This window comes from Annulohypoxylon maeteangense (genome assembly GCF_022496945.1).
Source record: "Annulohypoxylon maeteangense strain CBS 123835 unplaced genomic scaffold GGS22scaffold_8, whole genome shotgun sequence".
NCBI classification, from domain to species: domain Eukaryota; kingdom Fungi; phylum Ascomycota; class Sordariomycetes; order Xylariales; family Hypoxylaceae; genus Annulohypoxylon; species Annulohypoxylon maeteangense.
The window spans coordinates 1,403,852-1,427,236 of record NW_025953255.1 but is presented as its reverse complement, the minus strand read 5'-3'; the positions used below and the strand labels follow the sequence as shown (position 1 = coordinate 1,427,236).

Here is a 23,385-nt window from a genome sequence, read left to right as displayed (position 1 = left end):
CCTACCATTTCAAACAATTCGTTTAATTCACCAAGACGAGACGATAGAATCACATGTGCATGTAACACTTTTAGACAGCATGATGTGACCGACGATGGGCAAAGCTATAGCCTATGTAATGTGCGTGCATAAGCCGTAGAAGCCGCCACAACGCCCTTTATCTTCGTTGAACTAGTGCCAGACGGCTCCTAGCTACCTAGCTCTCTACCTAATGCAGTGGTAATATTACACCAGAGGGCATCCCGTTTCTATCCCGCCTAAGCTCACGCTCAAATCCGCATCAGCTCAAGCCAACTTGAGAATTTTCCCTCAACTACCCTTTTTCTCCCAAAGATCGGTAGGGTAAACACCTTACTCCAACATCGAAGCCTGGTTCGTGTACAGCACATCAACAACGTTGCTCAACTTCTCGATGGTCTGGAGCGCGGCGTCGTAGGACTCGTCGCGCTGGGTCTCGTCGAAGATGATCAGACAACCGGCGCCCTGGTCAAGGACACCGATAATGACCTTATCGAGGATCATCTGGGAAAGCTTGCGCTCGACCTGCTGGGTGTCGAGGCCGACCATCTTGGCGATATGGGCGATCTCGACGCGGCTGAAGGGCTCGATTACCTTGATCAGATTCTGTTCAAGCATGGCGTCGTAGAGGCGGGCGAGGTGGCCACGGACGAACTTGTCAGAGCCGAGCTCGTATCGGTAGGCGCCGAGGGCGCGCTCGTACTCTTCGAGCGAACGGTTTGAGTGGGCGCGGGCAATGGCCTTCATCGCCTCGAGGTTCTGGCCCGCGTACTTCTGGGCCTGCTTCGAGGTCATCAGGTTGTTGACGTCGTCGACGAGGTTGAGCATGATCTTGCACAGAAGCATGTACTGCAGGGCAGCGGTGGCCTTAGCCGTGTCGTCCTGTGTGTGGTAGCCGTCGAGCGCCTCAATGAAGTACGAGAAAGCCGTGTTGAAGTCCTGGTCCATCGTATGCAGCATACCCGACTGCATGTCCAAATTCGCCTGCAGTAGCGGAGGTGTGTAAACGGAGGCGGCACTGGTTCGTGCGCTGGTGAGGGCCGCGCGGGCCTTGGAGTTGTTGCCTAAGGCGTGGTATACCCTAGATTCTAACAGCTGGACCTCGACGAGAACTAGCTTGTCGTCAAGACGCTTAAGCTCCCGGAGGAGTCCGTTGATAAGAGTGAGGGCTTCGTAGTAGGATTGCTTCTTCATATACAGGGCAACGAGTCTCGTCTCGAGATTCTGGCGCAAGAAACTTCGCCTTTCGGACGTGGCCCATTCTATACATGACTTGGTAACGGCAATCTGGATATCGTTTGTGTTCGGGATGGCATCGAAGAGGTCTAGTAGTTGACGGACTGTACAAATGGAGAGTTAGGCATGTCCAACGTTACAGCACAACAGAAAAAGAATCAGTTGAGATATACCTAATTTGGCTGTCTTCGCCTTCGCAAAACTGGAGAGGATAGTTCTACTAGTAGTAACAAGATCGACGAGTTCGGTCGGCTTCCTAATCACAATATGTCAGACATGAGGCGCGAAAACGAGATCCCAGACGTCTTTCTTACTTCTCGTCCCGGTATAACTCTCCCAAGCTTATCAGAGCAGACTCGTACTCTTTGATAGCAGCATCTGACGTAACGGAAGGAGGTTTAGATATGATTTCCTTATAGGTAGCTTCAGCTTTTCGGGGATCGGTGCTGGCAAGTGTTTGCGCCTCCTTCACAGACGGCTTCTTCGAAGCCATATTGACCAGTTTGTTCTCGGAAATGGGTAAACGGTAGTAGGAACTGGTTGTTGGGAGGGAATAGGAGTCTCGAAGAGTAGATCTACAAGATCGAATTGGTCTAAAATTGTTGATCTGGGGATGATTTTCGAAGAGAAAGAATTACTGGATAGATGTACATACAACATACAACCGAGCTTCGTAACTTCCGGCGTCTGTACTTGCAGCTCCAGCCTTGCGATTACCTCCAGTAATAAAGTGGGTACTCCGCTACATAGTACTGACGCAGCTCACCCTGCCTAGACTAGCGCGGAGGAATCCATAATTCCGTTCCGTCCTATACAAAGGTACCTAGACTAAATGTTATACATTGAAGCTCATCAATGCTCTTCTCTATATTCCTAATTCACGTCATTTCACGATAACCAAGCATGCAGTATATTAACTACAAATCTCCATTTCTTTCAGACTTGGACTACATTAGCAAAGCCATAATAAAATTACAACTAAAGTAAAAGCTAACAATAGGTACCCAGTAACCAGAACCATCTTAATTCCAGGTCTACTCTTAGTATCTCTATCAAGTTAAGCATATGCCGTATGCTGTGTATCAACAGCTAAACCCATTATAACATGTGGCGTTGGTCATAAGTAAAGTCCGCGTAAGATCTTAATTTCGATTTATCTTAGGTACATCCCCCTCCAAATGAAACGAGTCCATCTCCGGTCATCCACGACCTAGTTATGCGATATATCAAGTAGCGAGCGCCCTTCACCCTTCGTCTTCCCCCTTAACAAGAGAGTATAACCACAAGTTACCACCGAGATATTTTCGCCGATATCGAATCCAAGATTCCCACAACTCCTATGCCTTATATACTAATAGATAGCCTTCCCAACTTTTTATGTCCTCCAATGCCCAAGATCATCCGAAGCTTGTCGTTTCTGTCATCATACGTCAGGACGTCAGTTCTCCCTCTACATCAGATTAGTATTTGGGGAACCGTCGTGGTTACCTGCGTATATGTGAGCCTGCCAGTTGCGCACCTTATTTACTCGGGCGTTCTGCATAGCTTGTGAGCTGCTACCGCTGGCCATATCTCTCTCCTGTATAGAGCTGCTACTTAGTGGCCGATATGACCCAGATCCTACAGATCCTAGCCGGGAACTCGGTCTCGCCGACCCACTCTGCCGTCTTGTCGAGATATTAAAGTTATCACCTCCTCTGCTAATGCTCAGATTGCTGAACCCAAAGTCCCAGCCGCCATATTGGTGAACACAGTGTGGCTCGGCGATCAGGCAGTTCTCCGTCAGGATCTTGTACGTGCTTTGCTCAACCTCCTGGGCCGTAGGCCTGTCTTGTGGGACAATCGAGAGCATTCGCGCAACCACCTGCAACATAGGTCCAACACCACGGAACACCTGGTCGTCTTTCTTCGATGCGTCCTTTGCGAGGCCAACCATCCAGGATTCGACCTGTCCGATGTTCTTATGGAACGAAGAATCCAACACTGCACCTCCCCGTCCGGCTTGCTTATGCTTCGCCGCTCGATGTGATGCGAAGTTCCGAGTTTGGCGTTTCATTAGAAAACTTAGTAGCTCGAGTATCACACAACCTAGTGAGAAGATGTCGACTGCTTGAGGATTGAGAGAGGGAGTTGGCGAGTGTAGCATCGAGACGGGGTTTAGGCTCTCCGACCCTCCTCGGTTAATGGAGAACGTCGAATTATCCGATGATGTTGACGTTGACGTTGAGGAGCCGACAAGGGTACTCCTCCGTTGTGGGCCGGAGTGTGAAGCTGACGGGCGATACCATTGTTCAGGGGCCGCGTAATCGTAAGCCTCCTTGTCAAACGTCGATTTGTCCGAAGTGTTAGCTATCGCCTCTACGCTTAGACGGCTTATGTCTGCGTAAAAAACATGGTTGTCGGCATTGTAAAGAACAGTCGAAGGCTTGATGTTGCCATGCGATAGGCCTCGTATGTGAAGATAGCAGAGAGCGTCAACGAGGCAATGAATCCAGTTCATGAGAAGACGGCGTCGATCTTGCTTGGCCAGCGATTTTACCGAGCTTGGCTGGGTTACCAGAAGAGATTTGAGGCTGAAGTCGCTTGGAAGTGAGAAGAGGACGTAAGCGAAACCTTGATGGACATATGAGCCATAGTAAGATGCGAGGTGGATGTTCTCGAGATTCTTCGCCTTGTTGATCTCATAGAGAAATTCCTCTCCCGTCAGAAACCCAGGTCCAGTCCCGACAGGAATGCGACGCCGCGAGAAAGCCTCGCCAGGCCTATTTGGCAATTCAACCCTATCGACAGCAGTACCGATATTTAATCCAGTGCGTTTATCCACGTTAAGTGGCACTACCTCAGGATCTTCGTAGATTACATAGTCTCCTTTTTCGATAAACTTGAGCAGGTAGTGGAACTGGCGGGAATAGAACCTCTTTTCGATCTTGTCATCCCTAGTAGGTGTAAGTGCCAGTCGTTCGATCTGGTCCAGTGGAACAGGGAGGTCATCGTCGTCCCAACTATCGTCAATAAGTCCGAAGATCTGATCTGGTACACCTAGATCTGAAAGGATGAGGAATATGCGTTTAGCCTTTTCGTCAATCCATTCCCAGTAAGTTCCATCGGTCAGCCCATCGCCAAAACCCAATGGTAAATCCAACCGTATTATCTCGTCAGGCAGGAGGTGTGAGCAGACAAACGGACGAGTGACAGTCGCTTCAATCCGAGATGGATCCCACCACATTACCGTCGACATAGCAAGGGTAGCATTACACCATAGATCCACCCTAGAAGGTCTGGTTTTAGTCACGCGACTCTCAAAGCCGCATGTAATTGTGATTTGAGAAAAATTGCGACAGATTTAAGGAGGCATAAGGCTGGGAATGTCAGCAATCCAGGGCACAGACCGTTTATAGGATCTGCGAATTGGATGTCACTCCCGACCGAGGCGGCGTGTCCGCCAGGTGCAACATATGTCAGTCAGCACAAAATAAAGCAAATACCGCCTGGGAGGCGAGAGAGGCAATCTTTCTTGGATACGCATTCGAAGGGCATGTTTCCCGACAGCTCTCCATGGCTCGCGTAGTAAAGTCAGTCGGTCCAGCAGGCGCATGGTATATGATAGATAGGATTCCTTCGCAGCGATGCTGGATCCTGATTACCTGGTACACTTAGCAAATCATGTATGATGTTGGTGACCATTTAGAGTCAATCTCTATGCGAACCAGAGGGTATGATTGGTCAACTGAAACAATAGATAAGGGATATCTTGGGGTGACTGGATCGACCCTAGAGCCGATAAACACCCTTGTCAAAGCCACTAATGCAGAATGTGCTTTAGAGGCTCTCGTGGGTTCGATATCGACGCATAGCGAGCCGTTTAATAACACCGAAAACCACTTAGCTCGCGCTTGTCACAAAGCGCCGTTCACGCCGCCTGCGAGCAGCAATTAGCAGTTTATTCCCCGCTAAAATTTTATGACAGGTTCCGAGGTTTGCCGTTTTTCTTGCTGAAATGTGACCAGAGATATTCAGGAATCAGAATTCACGCATGATCATTTTGATCATTTTGGAGGCTTGACAAGTACGTCGGCCACATCGTTCAGGGTCCCCTTGTAGAATGAGGAGTGATCGCGGGCACCCCCGGTCCCCCACGCACCGATTTTCTTGTCCACCCAGGTAGATTCATGGGGCATCGAGGACATCTCAGGGGTCTAGTACAGCCTGGCAGCCTGGTAACCGTTAGGGTTCTGGGGGGCACTTGGGTGAACCTGGAAGCACCCTAGCACGGTTCCAAGCAGACGGTACAGAATACAAGACCGTGGTCTGGAGGATTATGATATTAGTTTCCAATATTCCAATATCCCAATATTGAAAGATGGTCGTCTTCCGCCTATCCGATACGCCAATACTCTCCCAGGGTTGTTAAGAGGGGATCGAGCCTAATAGTTGATGACCTACGTAACTGATGGCGATGATGAAGCCCATAGGGCCACAATGTGCATGAGAGCTGCTTGGCAACCATCGAGAAGGGTTATATGAGCAGTACAGTAATCACTCTTTAGGCTATCCTTATCGTTCAACAACGTCGTTTTTTTTTCTCCTTTGGCAGATTGGGAAGATAATGGTACCGGCTAGTGAATTGGAGTAGCGTTATTATGTGTGTTTAAAATCGGGTTGTGTCTTCGTCATCAGAAACAGTTTGTGATAAGCCTCAAGAGAGTGCAGAGTTAAGACAGCGGGGAAAAGGGAAGTTCCAGTTGTGGGTCTCGAAGAGCTGCGACTACCCTTTCAGCTCCCTTTTAGTAACTTCTATCTCTCGGATCTCTACCTACATAGGTACATTTCTGTTCACCGGGCGCAACTATAGGTATCCATTGTGTATTCCATGTATTCCATGTATTCTACTACGGATACTCCTAAGTTCATTCCTTCCCTTCTAGGCTACTACGTAATTTCAATTTACACGGAACACTACTACTGTCCCTTTTCAGCTCTTCACCCTAAGAAGAACCTTAGGAGTATTATTTTTTTAGGGGACCCGTTCATGATAAAAACTCTCCTTAGTACGCCAAGTCTCTTCGCAGATTAGAACCGGCAGGTTAAGTAAGTACCATGTGAAGATGCTTAAAATAGAGTCTGAAATCTAACATGTGGGAAATATTACTACGAATGTGGGATATGCGCATCTGTCTTGGTGTTCACTCCTCGTCAACTGATATAAGTTATCTCAGTAGGTATCTTCAAGAGACATACGCAAGCACATTTTGAAATATATTGCTGGTGTCGTGCGAGGAATACCCTCATGCTGTATCACCATCGGTTATTGTACCTACCTGAATACCATGTAGGTAAGTGAAATTAATGAATGAGGCGGGTTGGGGGCTATAACCGAGGTATACATCGTATATTGTTTATTCAAAATCGCGCAGGGCTAATAGATTTGTGCTCAAAAACAGCTAAGAGCCCATGTTATCTTAAATCTTAAGATAGGTATGAGCTAAGTATGTAAGGTACCTATGTCGTTATGTATAAAAGATTCTGTTATTGTTCTAGGTCTAGGTTGGTAATTAAAGAAGTTATTCGGATATTCCGTGGCAACTTCAAGTATTGATGATAGACTTGGTGGAATTTCTTGCTTTTAGGCCGGTGTGATAACCGACATGAGACGGGTGAGCCGGTCACATTCGTATATCCAATATATCTCCTTGGAAATTATGTTCCCTCTCCGGTATTACTCATAAAGTTTTCTTAATAAACAGAACTTGACTCTCATAAATTGCTATTGTAAGTTTATTTTGTGGTTTTAACTACCTACTAACGTAAATACCTAATCAATGTCTACCTATGCTGAACCTTCAATACCTACCAATAGGCAGGTATCATATCTCAGATCTAGCTACAAAGTTCCATTACGGAAAATTTTAGAAAGTTATGCCAAGGTATAAAAGCACACCGTCCACCTCTCCGGGATGACGTCGTGGGCTTGTGGGATGCCTCACCGCGGGAGGGGGCACGACCCGAGCTGCGAACATGATAAGCCAGCTGTACGCAGTCATGCAGGTTGCCGCGTGCGCAAAGCAACGGACTCGGTCCGACCTATCCACTTAGAGTATAATATTGAGACATTCTGTATATCGTATGCAGTGCAACATTCCTCATGAACAGGATCAGAACTCGAGAACCTTGGATGGTTGGTTGAAATGGTCGGTTTTGTGACTGGTAACTTTCGGTCATCTTCTCCTGATCAGGACAGGATACAGCCTCTGATAGACCGGCTTCGACCCGGGCAGGTGCTTTTTAGGCACGCAGAGGGGGTTGAGCTGCAGGCTAGATGGCAAGTTACACAGATGGTCACCAAGACTCGTGCACAGCCTCAACGCCATTGGGAGACCTCTTTGCATGTTTGGAAATCTCCTTGATAATCAGTTTGAAGCGGGAGCATACCTAGGAGGTATGTACAAGCTTGTCATTTACTACACCACATGTACCTTACACATTAAATCTTGACAGACCCACGAACGCCAGCGCTCTCCTATCTGTAATATAGCATTATTGTGAATATGTCTTTCATTAACTGACCCTCTGAGCCGACATCAACCGAGCCGTCGTGAGTTCTAGATTAAGCTTCCGTTCTTCTCACTTAACTCCGTGCCCCTACGGCCGACGAACGTCGTCATGCCGTTATCTATGCCAGATAATTTGCGGGCAATCTTCTGAACACCCACAGGTAACACATTGTACCAATCAATCCACCGCGCGTAAAGAGGCATACCAATATGGTCACTAAGTCCGAGATCGATGGCCTTAATGACCTCCTTAGCCACTTCTATAGGCTCGACCACGGGGGCGACGAATGTGTTGGGTGTTTTGACGCCGTAGAAGAGTGGTGTGCTCAGTTGACCTGGAGTAACAAGAATGGTCTTGATCTCGGGGTACTCTTGTAGCTCGGCAGCGAGGGACTTGTGCAAGGCTGTTACTCCCGCCTTAGCAGCGGAGTAGTCGGCAAGTCGAGCAGCACCGAGGTGACCAATGACACTTGAGACGGTTACAATGGTGCCACCGGTCTCGTTACGAATCATTCCCGGCAGAAACGTCTTGATCGTATAGAAGTGCGCCAAGAGATTTGTTGTGATACTCTTTTCGACCTCATCGAATTCCATATCGAGCAATTTCTTGCCGATGACCACTCCTGCGTTGTTAATTAAGACAGTAGGCGTCCCAAGCTAGAAGCACCACGGTTAGTTTAAGTCGTACCGCGGACACTGCAAGTCGATACATACATCGCGTTCTATCTCCGCTGCGACTCTGGCAATCTGGGCCCTGTCCCGCACATCACACTTGTAGTAGGTGATGCCGCGGGCGTCGGTACTCTCAAGGTCGGCAACATCCAAAACAGCAACGGTAGCACCTCTCATTCCATATACCTCAGCGATTAACAGGCCAAGACCACTGGCCCCTCCTGTTATTACGATGACCTCCTCGCTCAAGTCGACCTCTCGATGCATGCCATAGGCGATCTTGTGACTTAGGACATTCCCCATCCATAAAAGGGTGATGAACACTGCCCACGTAATGCTGACAATCATCGGCTTCGTAGTCATCGCCTGGTGCTCGGCACGGAAGCATAGAGGAATGATCCATGCGACGAATGGGTGTAGCACTGTGACATTGAGGACCTTGAGGAAGAGGTCGACAGAAAGAGGCGCGAACCACGAGTTGCGCATCGGTGGTTGGGGATGGTTCATGATGTCGGATAATCTGATCGTACGATTGAGGATACGAATGCTGGCCAGCAAGCACTGAGAAGGACGGAGAACGGAAGGGAAGGAACTTCGGATGCCTTCAAATTGAAATTCTTAAGAAGCGAAAGATATTTGGATAATCTAAGAAGAAGGAATAGAAGAAAGAAAGTTTCAGTGTTGTTGGTCCAGCCTACGTGGTAGTAGTGTCCGTATTCGCAAGCTCAGGATCGCGACTTCTGTCCCCAGCTTCTAAAAGCTTTCAGACCCTTGAAACAAATGGTCCAAGCGCTGAAGGTTTCGACTAAAGCAGGTTCCTACCAAATTCAACCAATCGGTAGCTACCGATCTAGCAGGGTTGCCCGTTAAGGCTTACCCTAAGCGCTTTTAGATGTAGTTGGGTATCCTTGTAATCATTTTCATCTGATTATCGTCACAACTATTTCAACCATTTCGGACAACTTCGACTAAGACAGAGCTTTATTTCCTTAACAGCCATCCAATCTCATGAGATTGTAGATATAGACTACCGAAGTCTTGCGTGGTATCTGAATTTTCCCATTCCCTTAACGCCTTATAAATGCAACTCATGAATGTTCTAGACGGCCAACTCCTTCGGGATATCATCAAACATAGAATTACTTTTCCCTTGCCAGGATAACCTTGTCTCGTTCGCTCTTCCTCTTCTCGAATTGCTTCTTGGTATGCTTCCTCTCGTTCTCTTCTCGTCGCTTGATAGCCTTGAGCTCTTCCTTCTTGATCTCACCAGCCTTCTTTACAACCTTGGGAAGATGCCTGTGGCGCTTGATGCGCCTGATCTCAGGCTATAGTCATATATGTTAGCACATCATGTCATATAATGGAGGCATCATGAATAAGGAGGCCAAGCATACCATGTGGCTATATCTCTCGGATAATGCTTCGTTGTATTCGAGTGCCTGTCGCTGTCGCGCAGACTTGATACCTTCTCGTTGGGAAGCATTGGCCCTCCAAAGACGAATATTTCCGTCGTCCGATCCGCTTAATAAGTACTTAGAGTCTGGGGTCCATCGTGAGCAGAAAACTCTCTGCATTCGCTTTGTGTGGTACACATCCCGAGAATGTCCTCCATCTCGGCTGAATAGTCTAATTGTACGATCGTAGGAAGCTGTCACGAGCTCCTGTCCGGTAGGTGAGAATTCCACATCCATGACGGCGGCCACGTGATCTTTGAGGATGTTGAGCGCTCGGTCGAATTTGCGCATATCAAATATATACACGTTGTGGTCTTCGCTCGCCGCAGCAAAGTTCATTGGCTCCACAGGGTTCCAAGACAACTTATTGCAGCTGAAGTTGAGGTACGTACGTGCGAGTGGAGAAGATGTTCGGAGGTCATATAGGATAATCGATCGATCTGTAGAGCAAGATGCGAGCACGGAAGTTTCGCTCTGGTTGAAAGATACTGAAGTAATTGTTTCACCAGACGACGGCCAGCGAAGAACTTCTGGTGCAGCTGTATAGCGATCGAGATCGTAAATGGATATAACGTCAGAGGCCGCGGCGAAGGCATTCTTCGACCTGTGCACACTTAGGCTTGTATAGGCGTTCGTTCCGAGCCAAGAATGTAAAGGTGGTGAATCATCGCGAGTATTGTACGGGTCGTGTATCTTGATCGATCTATCGGACGCACACGTGAGGAGCTTTTGGTCGGTTGTCCATGCCATTCCCTTAACGATATTCTCATGAGCTGTCGTTTTCCAGACCTGATCCCGGCTAGTTAAGCTCCAGCACTTTACGACACCATCGCCCGAGCCGGATGCAAATCTGTCGAGGGAATTGGGATCCTTCGCTAGAGAATAAACGCCATCGACATGACCGTTTCCGAGTTGCGCAATGAATGGCTGCGCGAACATACGTTCTAATTTCACGGCATTGAGAGCGCGCGTATACTCTCGTGCTCTTTCGAATGGATGAATCGCTGGGTCTAGATTACGAGGGGCCTTAAGAGTAGCGGATAAGCAATTGAATATAATTTGGGTCTGGGATGATCTGAGAAGCATACCTTGGGAACGTCGGACCCAGGCGGCTGGTAGGCCGCAACTGAACGAGTTAAGGCCTTTATCTTCTATAATATACGATTAGTATTCTATGAATTATATATGAATAAGCATGCGACTTACCATGATTGCGGATCACGATGGTGTCGCAATATTGAAGATTTGATGTTCTCACATGAAATATTATCGAAAAAAAGTTCAAGTTTAGGTCCCCACACTGGCAGCTGACACCATTTGTCAACGATTGTTAGTCTTATCAGCTTATCAAAGTCTTATGTATATATTCTATTATCGATAAGAGTTATCCGCTAGGCCCTATGCAATCTAGTGTCCATACAATATACTGCGTAACTCAACGCTGTTCACAACTTTCCAATTCCACGGATTCCATCAGGATTGTAGGATTGTATGATTGCGCCTCGATCTCAGATGAAACGAAACAAGTAACAAGTGTAACGTATATCAGCATTGGCCATTGGTTTCTAAGTTGTGTAAACATTTAACATGCTAAAAGTTATCTTAAAGGTTGTCTATTCTGTACGTCCGTAGAAACATGGGAACAGGGGGAAGAGACTACCTATTTACGACTACTGCAGCTACTGCAGGTATCTCGACGGAGATCTGCAAACGTGTTACTATTATTGGAGTAAACACACAAGCAATTGGGGAAACGATATAGCTCATCCTTACACTACGTCATTGATGTATCAAAAAGGCAAGTCTTGGGAAGTTCGGATAGAGCATCCACTCTGTCGCTTTGTTGGACAAATGATTGAGTTGTTTGTCGATGGACACGAAACTTACTTTCTACATAGGTAAATAATCGGTCAAGTTTTTATGCTGCTGAGATCTATGGAGACTCCCGAGTATGTAGCTGGTGAGGGACCTAAGATTCGGATCTAACCGTACGTCGCAGCATCGCTAAGAAATACCCAGGGCTTCGCAGTTATTAAATTAGGTATTGAGGCAAAGCTTGTTATCCCTTAATCCATCCTTTGCACCTTACTCTTACCGAGCATTAAATTCATCGACATATCCTAGCTGCCTAGTTACACTGTAAACCTAGACAATGTGTTTGAAATAACTACCTGTCAAAGCCGTTATGAGGATCACATCTGAATGAAATGTCTGAAACACGGATCTCCACGATAGAATTAACCAATAGTGATGTTAGACAACAAACTCGTTTGCGGCACTACCAGATCATTCAAGCCAATGTCTCCATTGCCCGCATTCATATACGCGTCACAACTCTAATAGGCCTCACTAAATCGCTAAGAATTTTTTCTCACCGGGACAATTCACAGGGGAACCTTGTCGATCATTGCTTATTCTCTCATCTCAACCGTAGGAAAGCCCCAATCTTATCTCAGTTGTGATGCCAAGATCTAGCTCTGTCAGAACCGTTGGTGGGATTCCCCGGAGCTTCTAGTCCAATCGTCCAATCGGCCTATGAGGATCGAAGTCTTTGTCGAGTTTCCCCAATTCAAGCAAGGTAAATAATCTTTTCATATTACTAGGATTGTTTAGAGTAGGTCCCGCTTCATTTAGTTACCGTTGTAGTGCGTTTGATATGTAGGTACAACCCGGGATTGTGGTTTTGCTTTCGTGAGACTTACACCACAGCACATCCATATTTCTTCTCCAGACTCCTCATTCTTTCCTCTCTCTACCTCTTGTGTTGTTTTTGGCTCATTCGTGGAGGAGCAGAGTATGTACCGGACTTAGTCGGGTCGAGAACGAAGAAGATTGTAAACATTCGTTTATCTGTTTGACAACAGGCCAGCCACTGTGCCACTGTGCGCCTTCGTTTATCGACAACTCTGAGCATTGATCCTCTTTGCATTCGCTAATTGATATTCATTTCAATCTCGGACTCCCCAGGTCATTCGTTACTCGACCACCGTTTTGACTCAAACTCTCGAGAGATCATACAATTGCAAAGAATTCCTGTCAGAGTTCCGCAACTATTCCTCCAGTTGTCTTAACCGTGTCAATACAATCGCTTTTGAACCACCGCAATGCGTTCTTCCACGCTCTTGGCGCTCAGTGGCGCCACTCTCTCGTACGCGTTACCGACAATCGAAGCAGTTGGCGGCAAGTTCTTTACAAGCGACGGCAACCAGTTCTTCATAAAGGGAGTTGCTTATCAGCTCACGGAGAGTAAGTTCGAACCCGGAATGCCAGCTGTAGTATGATCCGTTTCTAATGTCGTTTCGTGTTTAGAGGACCCGTTGATTAATACCGAGCAATGTAGTCGGGATGCTTCGCTCATGAAGAAGCTGGGTGCCAACACAATTCGGGTTTACCATGTCGATCCAGATGAGGATCATTCTGGTTGTATGTCGGCTTTCTCTGACGCCGGCATCTACACCCTGGTAGATATGGATACCTTCGATACCTACATCTTGCCTGTAAGTTTTCAGGTTCACAAAACTCAATCGGTTTCCCGATTTGATTTTAATAACGGAATGTCTTTAGAACGACCCTTGGTGGAATCAGACGCAACTTGACCGCTATTCGAAGGTCATGGACACGTTCCAGCAGTACGACAACCTGCTCGGCTTATTCGTGGGCAATGAGATCATTGCTATTAACAACCAGTCGCTCGCTGCTCCCTTCATCAAGTCCGCCTGCCGGGATCTGAAAGCCTACAGAGATTCCAAGGGTTACCGGAAGGTCCCGGTTGGATATTCCGCTACGGATATTGCGGAACTTCGACCTTGGCTCCAGGACTACCTCACATGTGGAGGAAACGCATCAGAGAACATCGACTTCTATGGCCTGAACTCTTATCAGTGGTGTGATCCCACCAACTACCAGACTTCCGGTTATGCCAACCTCCAGTCGCAGGCCAAGAATTTCCCCGTCCCAATCTTCTTTTCCGAGACCGGATGCAACAAGCCCGGTCCACGACTATTCGATGACCAAGATTCTATCTTCGGAGACGAGATGGTGAACGATTGGAGCGGATCTATCGTGTATGAATGGATCGAGGAGGCTAATAATTATGGTTTAATTTCGTATGGTCCAAAGGTCGATGCAACTGCTACGGGCTCCAACATCGTCGGAGGCTATACAGTTGCGGGCACTCCGACGCCTGTCTCACCCGATTTCGATAACCTCAGCAAGCACTGGGCTACTCTCACTCCAACGGGAGTATCTAAATCTAATTATGATACGACGTCAGTCTCGACGCGTGCGTGCCCGACATCTACGGCTAGCGGATGGCTAGTCAATGGCAACGTTGCGCTGCCAAGCTTAGGAGAGACGTTGACCGGTAGCTACTCTTCGGTACCTAGTGCTACTGGCACGGCCGCTAGTCCTAGCGCATCAGAGACGAAGAACTCGGTTTCTGGATCCAAGGAGGTTGCTGGTATGGGCGCAGGTCTTGTGGGTGTGATGATGGTTTTCACCTTCTGGCTTTAATCTGGCTATGAACCTTGAGAACCAGGATTTTTTTCTGCCCCGGGCGATTTACCCCGTCGCGCCCTCCCGCCTGATTCGAAATGATCGGAAGTTTGTGTTGGGCTTTTTTTGTCGACATATGAACACTTCCTTTCGACCTCACCGCCTGGGGATTTCGTTAGAGCATCTGCAAGGCATTGTATACGGCGTTTATTGCCTTTCGTCGGATGGCTCCAGTGCCATTACCTAATGATTGACGTCCATCGGGGACGTTCGCACATACTTGGATGAGACATCAGAGATGACTGAAGGGAAAATGCTTCGGCTTGCATATGAAGAGAACGCGTTAAGGATTCTCGGGCAAACGACGCTAATGATTGTCATGAAGCAACAATTCCATAGATGGGGAACATTAGATTCCTTTAAAAATGAAGAAAACGCCGTTGGCAATGATACCCAATTCGGAGATACCAAGCTATGAAGTGATGAAGTTATGAAGTGATTAGGTAGCTTTGATTTGGCTGGGTAAGTGGAGAACTAGGGGCTCCAGCTTCCTAGGTACGTATAATCAGATCCCGTTCCTACCATAAGTTCGTTATGTACATCCAAGAGGAAACTACATTCTTACCTAACCATTTACTCTAATAAAACTTCATCTAGTTAATTCCTGTCACTCGATTAAAAAGGGTTGTATACTAACCCCGAAATCTACAATCCCTTATACCAACACATCAATACCTCCAGGTATTACCCTAGAAACCTCCCTTTAATACGAGCAGAATCACCTATCATAATATATACCTACAATTCATTATCGTAACCCTATAATTTGACTTCTATCTCAAACTCCACCAACCCTACTTACCTAGACATAAACATGCCCGAAGACGCTCCTCCTCCACAACCGGCCCCCAACCGCATCAACTCGCACTGCGCAACCCACAACCGCCAACCTTGGGACGCAGGCGAGAAGAAGGGCTTCAAGGCATGGTTCGATTGGCACCGGTAGTGTCCGTTCCAGAACCGGCCAAAGCTGCGTTGGGCCTTTCTCATCGGGCTCGTTGTCCTCGTTGTCGCTGTACTTATCACAGGCGTCGTCTTCACGGTCTACTACGATGCCATGTACTATTCCAGCGGCGCCTTCCTGCTTCACGATACGACTGGCAACACACTTGTCGAGCGCAAAGATATCTCGTTAGCTGGATTAGGGAGAGACACGACCTTGTGTGGTAGCGATACCGGAGGAGGCTGCGAGGCGTTCGGCCATCCGGTTCGTTGTCTCCTATACCAAATCCCCCTATATAAACCCCCTTTCACCTCTTACTACCTCTCGTCTTTTCTCCTCGAGCACATAAATAGAGAGACATAGCACAGGGGAGTAAACTAACCAACGCCAGAACATCTGCTGCCCGCCCGACATGATATGCCAAAGAAGCAGCTTCTCGCCGTCAGGCGTCTTCTGCTGCTGGCCGAGCTCAAAGTGCGTCGCGAGCCCGGAGCTGCCGCCGCGGTGCGGCCGGCACACGAGCGCGTGCAACCGCAGCATCGGCGGCGGCTGCTGTCTGCACAACACCGAGTGCGCCGTCGACGGCTGTCTCAAGGTCTACCGCGCCGCGCCCGGGTTCTCGCTTACCACCACCACTGCTACTGCTACGACGCTGACCACTGCGACTACTACGTCCGGAGGCGCGAGTACGAGTAAAGCCGACGGCGTCACGATTACTACGGCGAAGATGGCGGAGACGGCGCAGAGTGATCATGCGGTGCCTGGGGTTAGACCTGGGTTTGGGTTCTCGAGTTTTCCGCTGTTGGAGGTGGTTGCGCTGGGAGGTGCGGTTGTGGGCGCGTTGGTGATGGCGGTGAGGGTGGGTTGAGGGGGAGACTGTGTGGGCTTGGGGATCAGGGGTTGGAGTTCGGTGTGTCCAGAATGGTGGCTAGTGGGGAGGACGTTGAGGAAGAAGTGAGGTGGGTGACACAGGGGACTGCATGTCCATCGTGGTTCTTGGGCCGTATCATGTCTAGCATACCTATGCATACCAGTGGCACTTCTTTCTTCAGGGAGTAAGTTGGGGATGGGTTAGGTTAGTATGACTAACGTCGCTCCTAAGAAGTATATATTTAATACTACAACTCTATATTCTACTAAGACTCAAGGTGAATTATCTGCGAGTTATAACATTGAGACGTTGATGTGGCTTTAATGAGTATTATTTGTAGCGTAGTTCTCATATGTCACGAGAATCGAGGATGGAAGAAGTAAATTTCATATTATAATGAAGACTACATAGGGTAAGTAGCTTAATAAATTGAAGTAGTTACGTGCCTCACCCCAGTCGCAATGTATAATATGAACCTCCCGACGTTTAAGTCAAGTCCCAAACGTAAGGCTGTTGGTATCAGCAAAATAGAATGCGACAATATCATCAATGACATGGACTCGTGGTAGTATCCAGTCGATATAATTAAATCATTAACCATGGACTAAAGTGCTGTTTCGAATAGTCCAGGAGGTAGCATAGTATGGTTGCAGCACATAGGATGATAGTCAACTACGAGCTGAGAAAGGCTGGACCGGCTATTGCAAAAGGTCTATCCAATCTTCAGCCGATACGTCGGAATTAACTGACCTCTATGTTATCGGTACTCTTTGTTTCGTTTCCTCGGGTCAGATCTGAAACGGGAAGGATTCGGAGATGATATGATGGCATTCGCAGCAAAGATTGCCGGCCTTGAGACCCCCAGCTAAATCCTTCAGAAATACGGCCTTGATACACTCCTACCTGCCTAGATACCTTGTCTCATGTGGGAAATACGACCCTATTTCTTTGCTTCTTAGGATGACACCTTGAGATATTCGGGATTTCTGGATGTGCCATCTCTGAATGATCATCATGTCTCTTTTTCCTCGTAAACACTAGACATGAACATTGGGATCGGATTCTCAGATTTACCGGAGGGGGTATTGGTATCGCAACAAATTTGCGTCATGCTAACTCATCCTGCTCGTACTAGGTGATATGCAAGTCGAAATAAGGTTAACAGAGCCTCGATGCACTCAGGCAGGGATACTGCTATTTTCCGCGAGGGGTGAGGTATTATCGCAGTCGTTCATAGGCTTCATCCCGATCGAAGCCGAAAGGAGTAAGCTCTGATACACCAAACCGGGTTACTTTTCACCGAGATTTTACTGCCGGCTGCATAATGACATTGGCAATGTAGTCGTGTTGGAATGAACGGGGGATGATTGCTACCCACACTACATGTTATTAGTTATAGCTCACACGGTTGTTTATCCCATGTCCGAGAGCTATTCGTATAAGTCGTTACATCACCCTCTTGATTAAGTGGTGGTTCTTTTCGTCTGATAAGTTCCTCGTGGCAATCGGGCTCAGATGGCAACAACCTGGGCTATGCAGACAAATGTATTGGGTAATATCGAGGACAAGAACAGCACAGAATGTTCGATATTGTCGCCTTGCTTCAAACTTGAGGTTCTAAAACATGCTGCTACCGTTTTACCATAGGTTCGGCTCTGGGAGCCGGGCTAGAGAGCCTCGAGTAGACTCTCATAATATTTCCTACTTGAAAAGTATAGGGATCTTCAAGACGAATATCCCGACAAGGCTGTCTTTTGAAGAGATAGTCAGGAATAAGGCATACTCGGTTAGTCCATATCGTATGATTGTATAAGTCAACACTGACATATTCCAGCCATGTTCTCTAAACGACTTTATGGATTATTTGGTATACGTGGAACACGACGCGGAAAATCTTCAATTCTTCCTGTGGTTTTGTGGCTATGTCGAGAAATGGAGTCAACTGCCCGAGTCGGAAAAGGATCGATCTCCGGTATGGGGGGTAGGCAAGAGGTCAAATGTCCGACCACATACACGATCGGAGAGGTTAGGAGAGAGCGCGGATAAGTTAAATCGTATACTCGCGATCTTGGACCGAGGCACAGAAACGATTGAACGAACTTCGCCACCGAAGGAGCCAGAATCTAAAGAAGAGCACGTGGACAAGAACTTCTCGAGGCCACGAACGCCACCGACTGTAGCAGAGACAAAAGAGGGAGAGCGAAAGGACTGGCAATGGCAACCTTGTGAGTTGGGTTGGATCACCCCCGTTCCCTGTGCCATAGCTGACATTAGAAGTCTCGACTCAACCCTTTCGAGGCGAAGCCACACAAGCAGCCCGCCACTACATCTCAACCTCTGGGCCACGGAAGTTGAACCTAACGTATCAGGACCGGACTTCCTGCATGCATGCCCTGCAGCATACGACACATCCGTCTGCCTTCCTCCCAGCTTTCTTAGCTGCCGAAACGATGCTTCGAGAAGATAGTCACCCCAAATTCATTCATTGGAGCGCTCGCAATAGCAATAACCCACAAGTGCTATTTGCTAGAGTGCTTAGTGCTTTTTTGATTGCCCTCGGCTTTATGCTAGACATCATTCTGATTCTTTCTAAATTCCGTCGCCTAGCTCGGTTATCTGCAGTACCATTCTGGTACATCGGACTTTACATCTTGTTAATAGAAGGGCGTGGGATTAGTATCAGGCTATACATGAACCGTAAACGCCACTTGCGCCCCTGGGAGCAGGTCGAAATTACGGACTCCGAAAATTCACAGCCAGAAATGAACACTGGCCAGACAGAGGCGCCGAATCCGACAGAGACTTCTGGTAACAAGAAGCAAGACATGGCGCGGATAGATCCGCTACCGATAAAAGCAAATATGCAGCTTTTAGGCCCAGCCAATAACTTCGGAGAGGAGTCGTGGGTCATAGCATATCAGAGGAAGCCATTTTGGGAGAAGGTCTTCGATGTCTCTGTCGTGAACCGAAACAGGCACATAAGGTCTTTACAAGATAAGGCTGTCTTTACCTCACTGTTGTGGGCGAGTTTCTTGGTGGTAGTCTTTACGGTTTGCTCCGTGTTAATACCCTGTGGTAATTTGTTTTAAGTAATCGGGACCATTATGAGATATCAATAGTTGAGAGATGGAGTCGAAGTAATATTGAAATGAGGAAGTTGAGGAAGTATAGGAAGTATAGGAAATATAGGAAGTATAGGAAGTATAGGAAGTATAGGAAGTATAGGAAGTACTTAATTCTATTATCCGAGTATTCGTTATGCAATAATAAGCACTTTATCTCTTTATCTGACCCAACCATGTGGAACCTTTAATCGGCTCCACTAAACTCTCACTGCAGCTCAGGTACCCGTGACATAATCTTTGTGTTACGTGGCTACCCTTGCTTTAACCATCTTCCTGACTTTGTCTTACTTCGCTCAAGCTGGACTACGAGTGACATAGCAAATTCTGATTGATATGATCCGATCTAATCTATCTATGATTAGCAGTGGTGGCTTATTAATATGGAAAACTCAGCGGAAGCTCCATTGATATCGCATCGCGACGACGATCTAGATGATGAATCCCACTCAGAATTCGAAGATAATGAGGATGTAAGCGTCGAATGGCCGGCCGGCCGGCCGGGACTCTTCATCAGTCTTTTAACTCTGTCCGCCGGCATTAGTGGGCTCTTATTCGGATGCAAGTATGACCTTCTTTGGTGCCTTTACTCAACCGCTTACATGTAGAAGATGACACGGGAGTCATCTCCGCAACTCTAGTATCGATAGGCAAATCGCTTTCCGATCGGTCATTAAACTCCCTCGATAAATCCATCATTACCTCGTGCACCTCGTTGTTTGCCCTCATCGCTTCTCCGATTTCCTCCGTTCTAGCCGATCACTTTGGGCGAAAGCCTGTTATATTGCTATCGGATTTGCTCTTCGTATTCGGCGCCTTGGTGCAGGCCTTTAGCTATAAAGTATGGGGAATGGTACTGGGAAGGTCGATAGTAGGAGCTGCTGTGGGCGCCGCGAGTTTCGTTACGCCGTTGTATATCGCCGAGCTTGCGCCTCCTGCCCATCGTGGTAGGCTGGTGACGATGAATTCTATGTCGGTCACATTGGGTCAGGTCGTAGCTTACGTGATTGGTTGGATCTTCGCTGAACATGGTGATCCTTCTATAGGATGGAGATGGATGGTGGGCTTAGGTGCTCTTCCAGCTGCTCTACAATGCATCTTCCTGCTCTTCATGCCCGAAACTCCACGTTGGCTCGTAAAAGCTGGGAAGTCTATGGAGGCCCAGCGGATTATTGAGAAGACTTTAGGGTCCGACGTAAATAAGCATTTAATCGTCAGCGTCGTAAAGGGTATCGAAAGAGAGCTTAGAGAAGAACAAGGCAACGCAGCCTTGGCAACAGATGGAGTGAAAAGTGGTAGTTGGCTCAAGGGATGGGATGAGCTAATCAGGGTGCCAAAAAATCGGAGGGCACTAATCATCGCGTGTTTTCTTCAAGGCCTACAACAGTTTTGCGGTTTCGTAAGTCCTTGTATCTTATCTACTGTATCGCATCCGCTGGCTGACAACTTAGAATTCGTTGATGTATTTTTCTGCGACGATTTTCACGATGTTGGGTTTTTCGATACCAACACTCACTTCATTAACTGTTGCTGCGACCAATTTTGCTTTTACCGTACTCGCATTATTCCTAGTCGATAGAATCGGCCGTAGGCGGATCTTACTATATTCGGTACCTTTCATGGTAGTTGGCCTTTTCTTATCAGCCTTCGGCTTCAGTTTCGTGAAGTTACCATCTGAGGGGACTAATGGCAATTCTTCCATGCCTGCGACGACTGATTCTGGATCGCCAACGTCGTCTCAAAATGCAGCCGTTGTCATCTTGGTAAGCATCATGACATATGTGGCTTCTTACGCTATAGGACTTGGAAACATTCCTTGGATGCAAAGTGAGCTCTTTCCGCTCAGTGTAAGGTCACTTGGCAGCGGATTAGCGACGGCTACGAACTGGACGGCGAATTTCATAATTGGTTTAACATTCTTGCCCTTGGTGAGTGCTTTCTATTTAAAAAATCAAGACCTCCTTTCTAATCTGACTATGGCGTTTACCTTTGCTATTTCGCACTTTTGCTAACCTCTTTATAGTGAGTTATTGATGTCCTTGATCGTCTTAAATTGATGATAACATCCAAGTCGAATCGTTTCTCTTATTAGGAAAAGCTAATCTATGACAGGATGGATTTACTGACCCCATCGGTGACGTTCGGCTTATACGGACTCATATGCGTCGTTGGGTGGGTTGGCATTTGGAGAATATATCCGGAGACAGCGGGCTTAAGTCTCGAAGAAGTCACCTGTCTACTAGAAAACGGTTGGGGCGTAGAATAAACGATCTCTTAAAAGCAGCAAATGACTGTAAAGGATCGGATTATTAATAGAAGGCAATAATCAAATGGCCGAGGCCGATACCGTTCCCGATGCGCATTCGGCCGATGACGAATTTACGCCTCCACCGGGATACCCGTCCTCGTGACGCACCAGATGGATGTTCTAGTACGGCCGTTGTCAGCTTTCGGCTTACTCTTCCGTAGGTACCGGGATTGATGTTTGACTTATAACAGCTAGACAAGCCACAGCCACATATAGCTACTATGTAGGTATGTATACATATGTGTATCATGGTATATAGATTCGGTTTCACAACAGTTAGATCTACCTGCATAAACAACGTTAGAATACATTAATTAACCTACATTCTTACAAGGTAGATTTGCTCCATAGCGTGTATGCGGCGTGGAAGTATCGGTGAATCGCTGGGCATTGATACAGACGCAGAAAGAATTTGCGGTAACAGTTTTCATGGGCAACTACCATGGCACTCGTAATTATTCTACATATTCAACGTCCCATTGACGAATGGCTTCGCAAGCAATGGTAGACCGCTAGACGTACATAGATAAGGCATAGACATCAGAATATACAGTACAAACATACATGCATATCGATATGTCGTGGTCGTGATGGTGAGTCTGTTTGCTTTGACATATATGTATGTGCCTAGGTACGTATGTATTTTGTAGTCTTACTATTGATGTTGTTATAGTATTTCGAAATAGAATCTTACCAACGTTTAGTTTTGGTCTAAAATGGCGAGTCGCGGTTGATTACCAATTTTTATCGGAATGGAGATAAGAATCGAAACCCTTTACAATTTTCAATGGATATTCCACCGATTTCAACCGCTCTCAGCCGGTTTTCCGTGTGGATATCGGGCTAAAGTTATAATGGGTCCTTCGCTGAATCCCGTTCGAGCTTTGACAGCTTGGGGATTGACGAATTGGACATCGCATCCTGAGTTAGAGTTTGGCAACTTTTTAGTGGGGCTATAGTATCGGAGTACAAAGATCTTAGATACGAGGTCCCCGCTATTGTAGCACAGTAGCATTGTCAAATTTCACCTCGGCCCATTTTCTACCCTTTCAGCTTCCACGCCTGCCCCTCTAAAATTTTAGAAATTTAACAAATTTTTTCTCGATCATGCCTACTATGTACATACAGTATCATAGGAGTTTACCGACTTTGCTATGCGCCTACAGATCCATACCTCCGATACCTATCTAGTAAAGCTAGATGGATGGATAGCTATGAGATCTCGCCACACAAACATTCAAGGATTTCACATGAAAAAAAATAGAACTGACGAAACATTATAGGCTTGTCTAAACAGAGCCACGATAATGCGGACGAAAACAAACTGCAGTGCGACGGCGCAAGCAGTTTGAGTCAGTCGGGCAATACGTGCTTATTCAGTCAACATGACATGACATACGCAATTGATTTTGTAGGTATTATTATCCCCACCTGTTTGTATCGGTGGTGTGGTAAACGCCGATGGGCAGATGCGACATTCTTTTTTTTCTCTTCTTATTCTTCCCCTGAGCCTCGGGCGCGGGCGGTTTCGCGTACCTTCTGGAATTCGATATGGACAGAATAAGTCAAGCTTTCCGGCTTTCCAAGAGCGTGGTCGGTTTCATGCAACATCCCGAGGATGGACACCAATTATAACAGGCGAGAAGAGCCTAACAA

The 23,385-nt window shown here is 47.1% G+C and overlaps 8 protein-coding genes across 8 annotated transcripts; 4 read left to right on the top strand and 4 right to left on the bottom strand.

The window, feature by feature from the left end:
- Nucleotides 1-75: 75 nt before the first annotated feature.
- GGS22DRAFT_163499 (PCI-domain-containing protein) lies at nucleotides 76-1,976 on the bottom strand. Its single transcript, XM_047961382.1, has 3 exons — nucleotides 1,569-1,976; nucleotides 1,428-1,510; nucleotides 76-1,358 (listed from the first exon to the last, which is right to left on the bottom strand). Exons 1-3 carry the CDS (start codon nucleotides 1,745-1,747, stop codon nucleotides 352-354), a joined length of 1,269 nt encoding a protein of 422 aa, XP_047819192.1. The 5' UTR covers nucleotides 1,748-1,976; the 3' UTR covers nucleotides 76-351.
- Nucleotides 1,977-2,181: 205 nt separating this feature from the next.
- On the bottom strand, nucleotides 2,182-4,704 carry GGS22DRAFT_142707 (kinase-like domain-containing protein). Its single transcript, XM_047958772.1, has one exon. The coding sequence runs from the start codon at nucleotides 4,490-4,492 to the stop codon at nucleotides 2,705-2,707; it is 1,788 nt and encodes a 595-aa protein (XP_047819191.1). The 5' UTR covers nucleotides 4,493-4,704; the 3' UTR covers nucleotides 2,182-2,704.
- A 2,947-nt stretch (nucleotides 4,705-7,651) lies between these two features.
- On the bottom strand, nucleotides 7,652-9,218 carry GGS22DRAFT_163494 (NAD(P)-binding protein). The gene is made up of 2 exons (XM_047961381.1): nucleotides 8,520-9,218; nucleotides 7,652-8,462 (listed from the first exon to the last, which is right to left on the bottom strand). The coding sequence occupies exons 1-2, from the start codon at nucleotides 8,982-8,984 to the stop codon at nucleotides 7,854-7,856; spliced, it is 1,074 nt and encodes a 357-aa protein (XP_047819190.1). The 5' UTR covers nucleotides 8,985-9,218; the 3' UTR covers nucleotides 7,652-7,853.
- Nucleotides 9,219-9,287: 69 nt separating this feature from the next.
- On the bottom strand, nucleotides 9,288-11,199 carry GGS22DRAFT_163493 (WD40 repeat-like protein). Its single transcript, XM_047961380.1, has 4 exons — nucleotides 11,138-11,199; nucleotides 11,020-11,082; nucleotides 9,872-10,957; nucleotides 9,288-9,802 (listed from the first exon to the last, which is right to left on the bottom strand). The coding sequence occupies exons 1-4, from the start codon at nucleotides 11,138-11,140 to the stop codon at nucleotides 9,617-9,619; spliced, it is 1,338 nt and encodes a 445-aa protein (XP_047819189.1). The 5' UTR covers nucleotides 11,141-11,199; the 3' UTR covers nucleotides 9,288-9,616.
- A 1,339-nt stretch (nucleotides 11,200-12,538) lies between these two features.
- GGS22DRAFT_142648 (glycoside hydrolase family 72 protein) lies at nucleotides 12,539-14,583 on the top strand. Its single transcript, XM_047958771.1, has 3 exons — nucleotides 12,539-13,177; nucleotides 13,241-13,428; nucleotides 13,496-14,583. Exons 1-3 carry the CDS (start codon nucleotides 13,036-13,038, stop codon nucleotides 14,441-14,443), a joined length of 1,278 nt encoding a protein of 425 aa, XP_047819188.1. The 5' UTR covers nucleotides 12,539-13,035; the 3' UTR covers nucleotides 14,444-14,583.
- A 716-nt stretch (nucleotides 14,584-15,299) lies between these two features.
- Nucleotides 15,300-16,296, top strand: GGS22DRAFT_188642 (uncharacterized protein; the record flags this gene model as incomplete). The annotated part of the gene is made up of 3 exons (XM_047964741.1): nucleotides 15,300-15,412; nucleotides 15,557-15,692; nucleotides 15,820-16,296. The coding sequence occupies 3 exons, from the start codon at nucleotides 15,300-15,302 to the stop codon at nucleotides 16,294-16,296; spliced, it is 726 nt and encodes a 241-aa protein (XP_047819187.1).
- A 2,706-nt stretch (nucleotides 16,297-19,002) lies between these two features.
- On the top strand, nucleotides 19,003-19,502 carry GGS22DRAFT_163487 (uncharacterized protein). The gene has a single exon (XM_047961379.1). It carries the CDS (start codon nucleotides 19,062-19,064, stop codon nucleotides 19,386-19,388), a length of 327 nt encoding a protein of 108 aa, XP_047819186.1. The 5' UTR covers nucleotides 19,003-19,061; the 3' UTR covers nucleotides 19,389-19,502.
- Nucleotides 19,503-19,804: 302 nt separating this feature from the next.
- GGS22DRAFT_179875 (general substrate transporter) lies at nucleotides 19,805-21,687 on the top strand (the record flags this gene model as incomplete). The annotated part of the gene is made up of 4 exons (XM_047963714.1): nucleotides 19,805-19,964; nucleotides 20,033-20,820; nucleotides 20,873-21,349; nucleotides 21,520-21,687. 4 exons carry the CDS (start codon nucleotides 19,805-19,807, stop codon nucleotides 21,685-21,687), a joined length of 1,593 nt encoding a protein of 530 aa, XP_047819185.1.
- Between the last annotated feature and the right edge of the window lie 1,698 nt (nucleotides 21,688-23,385).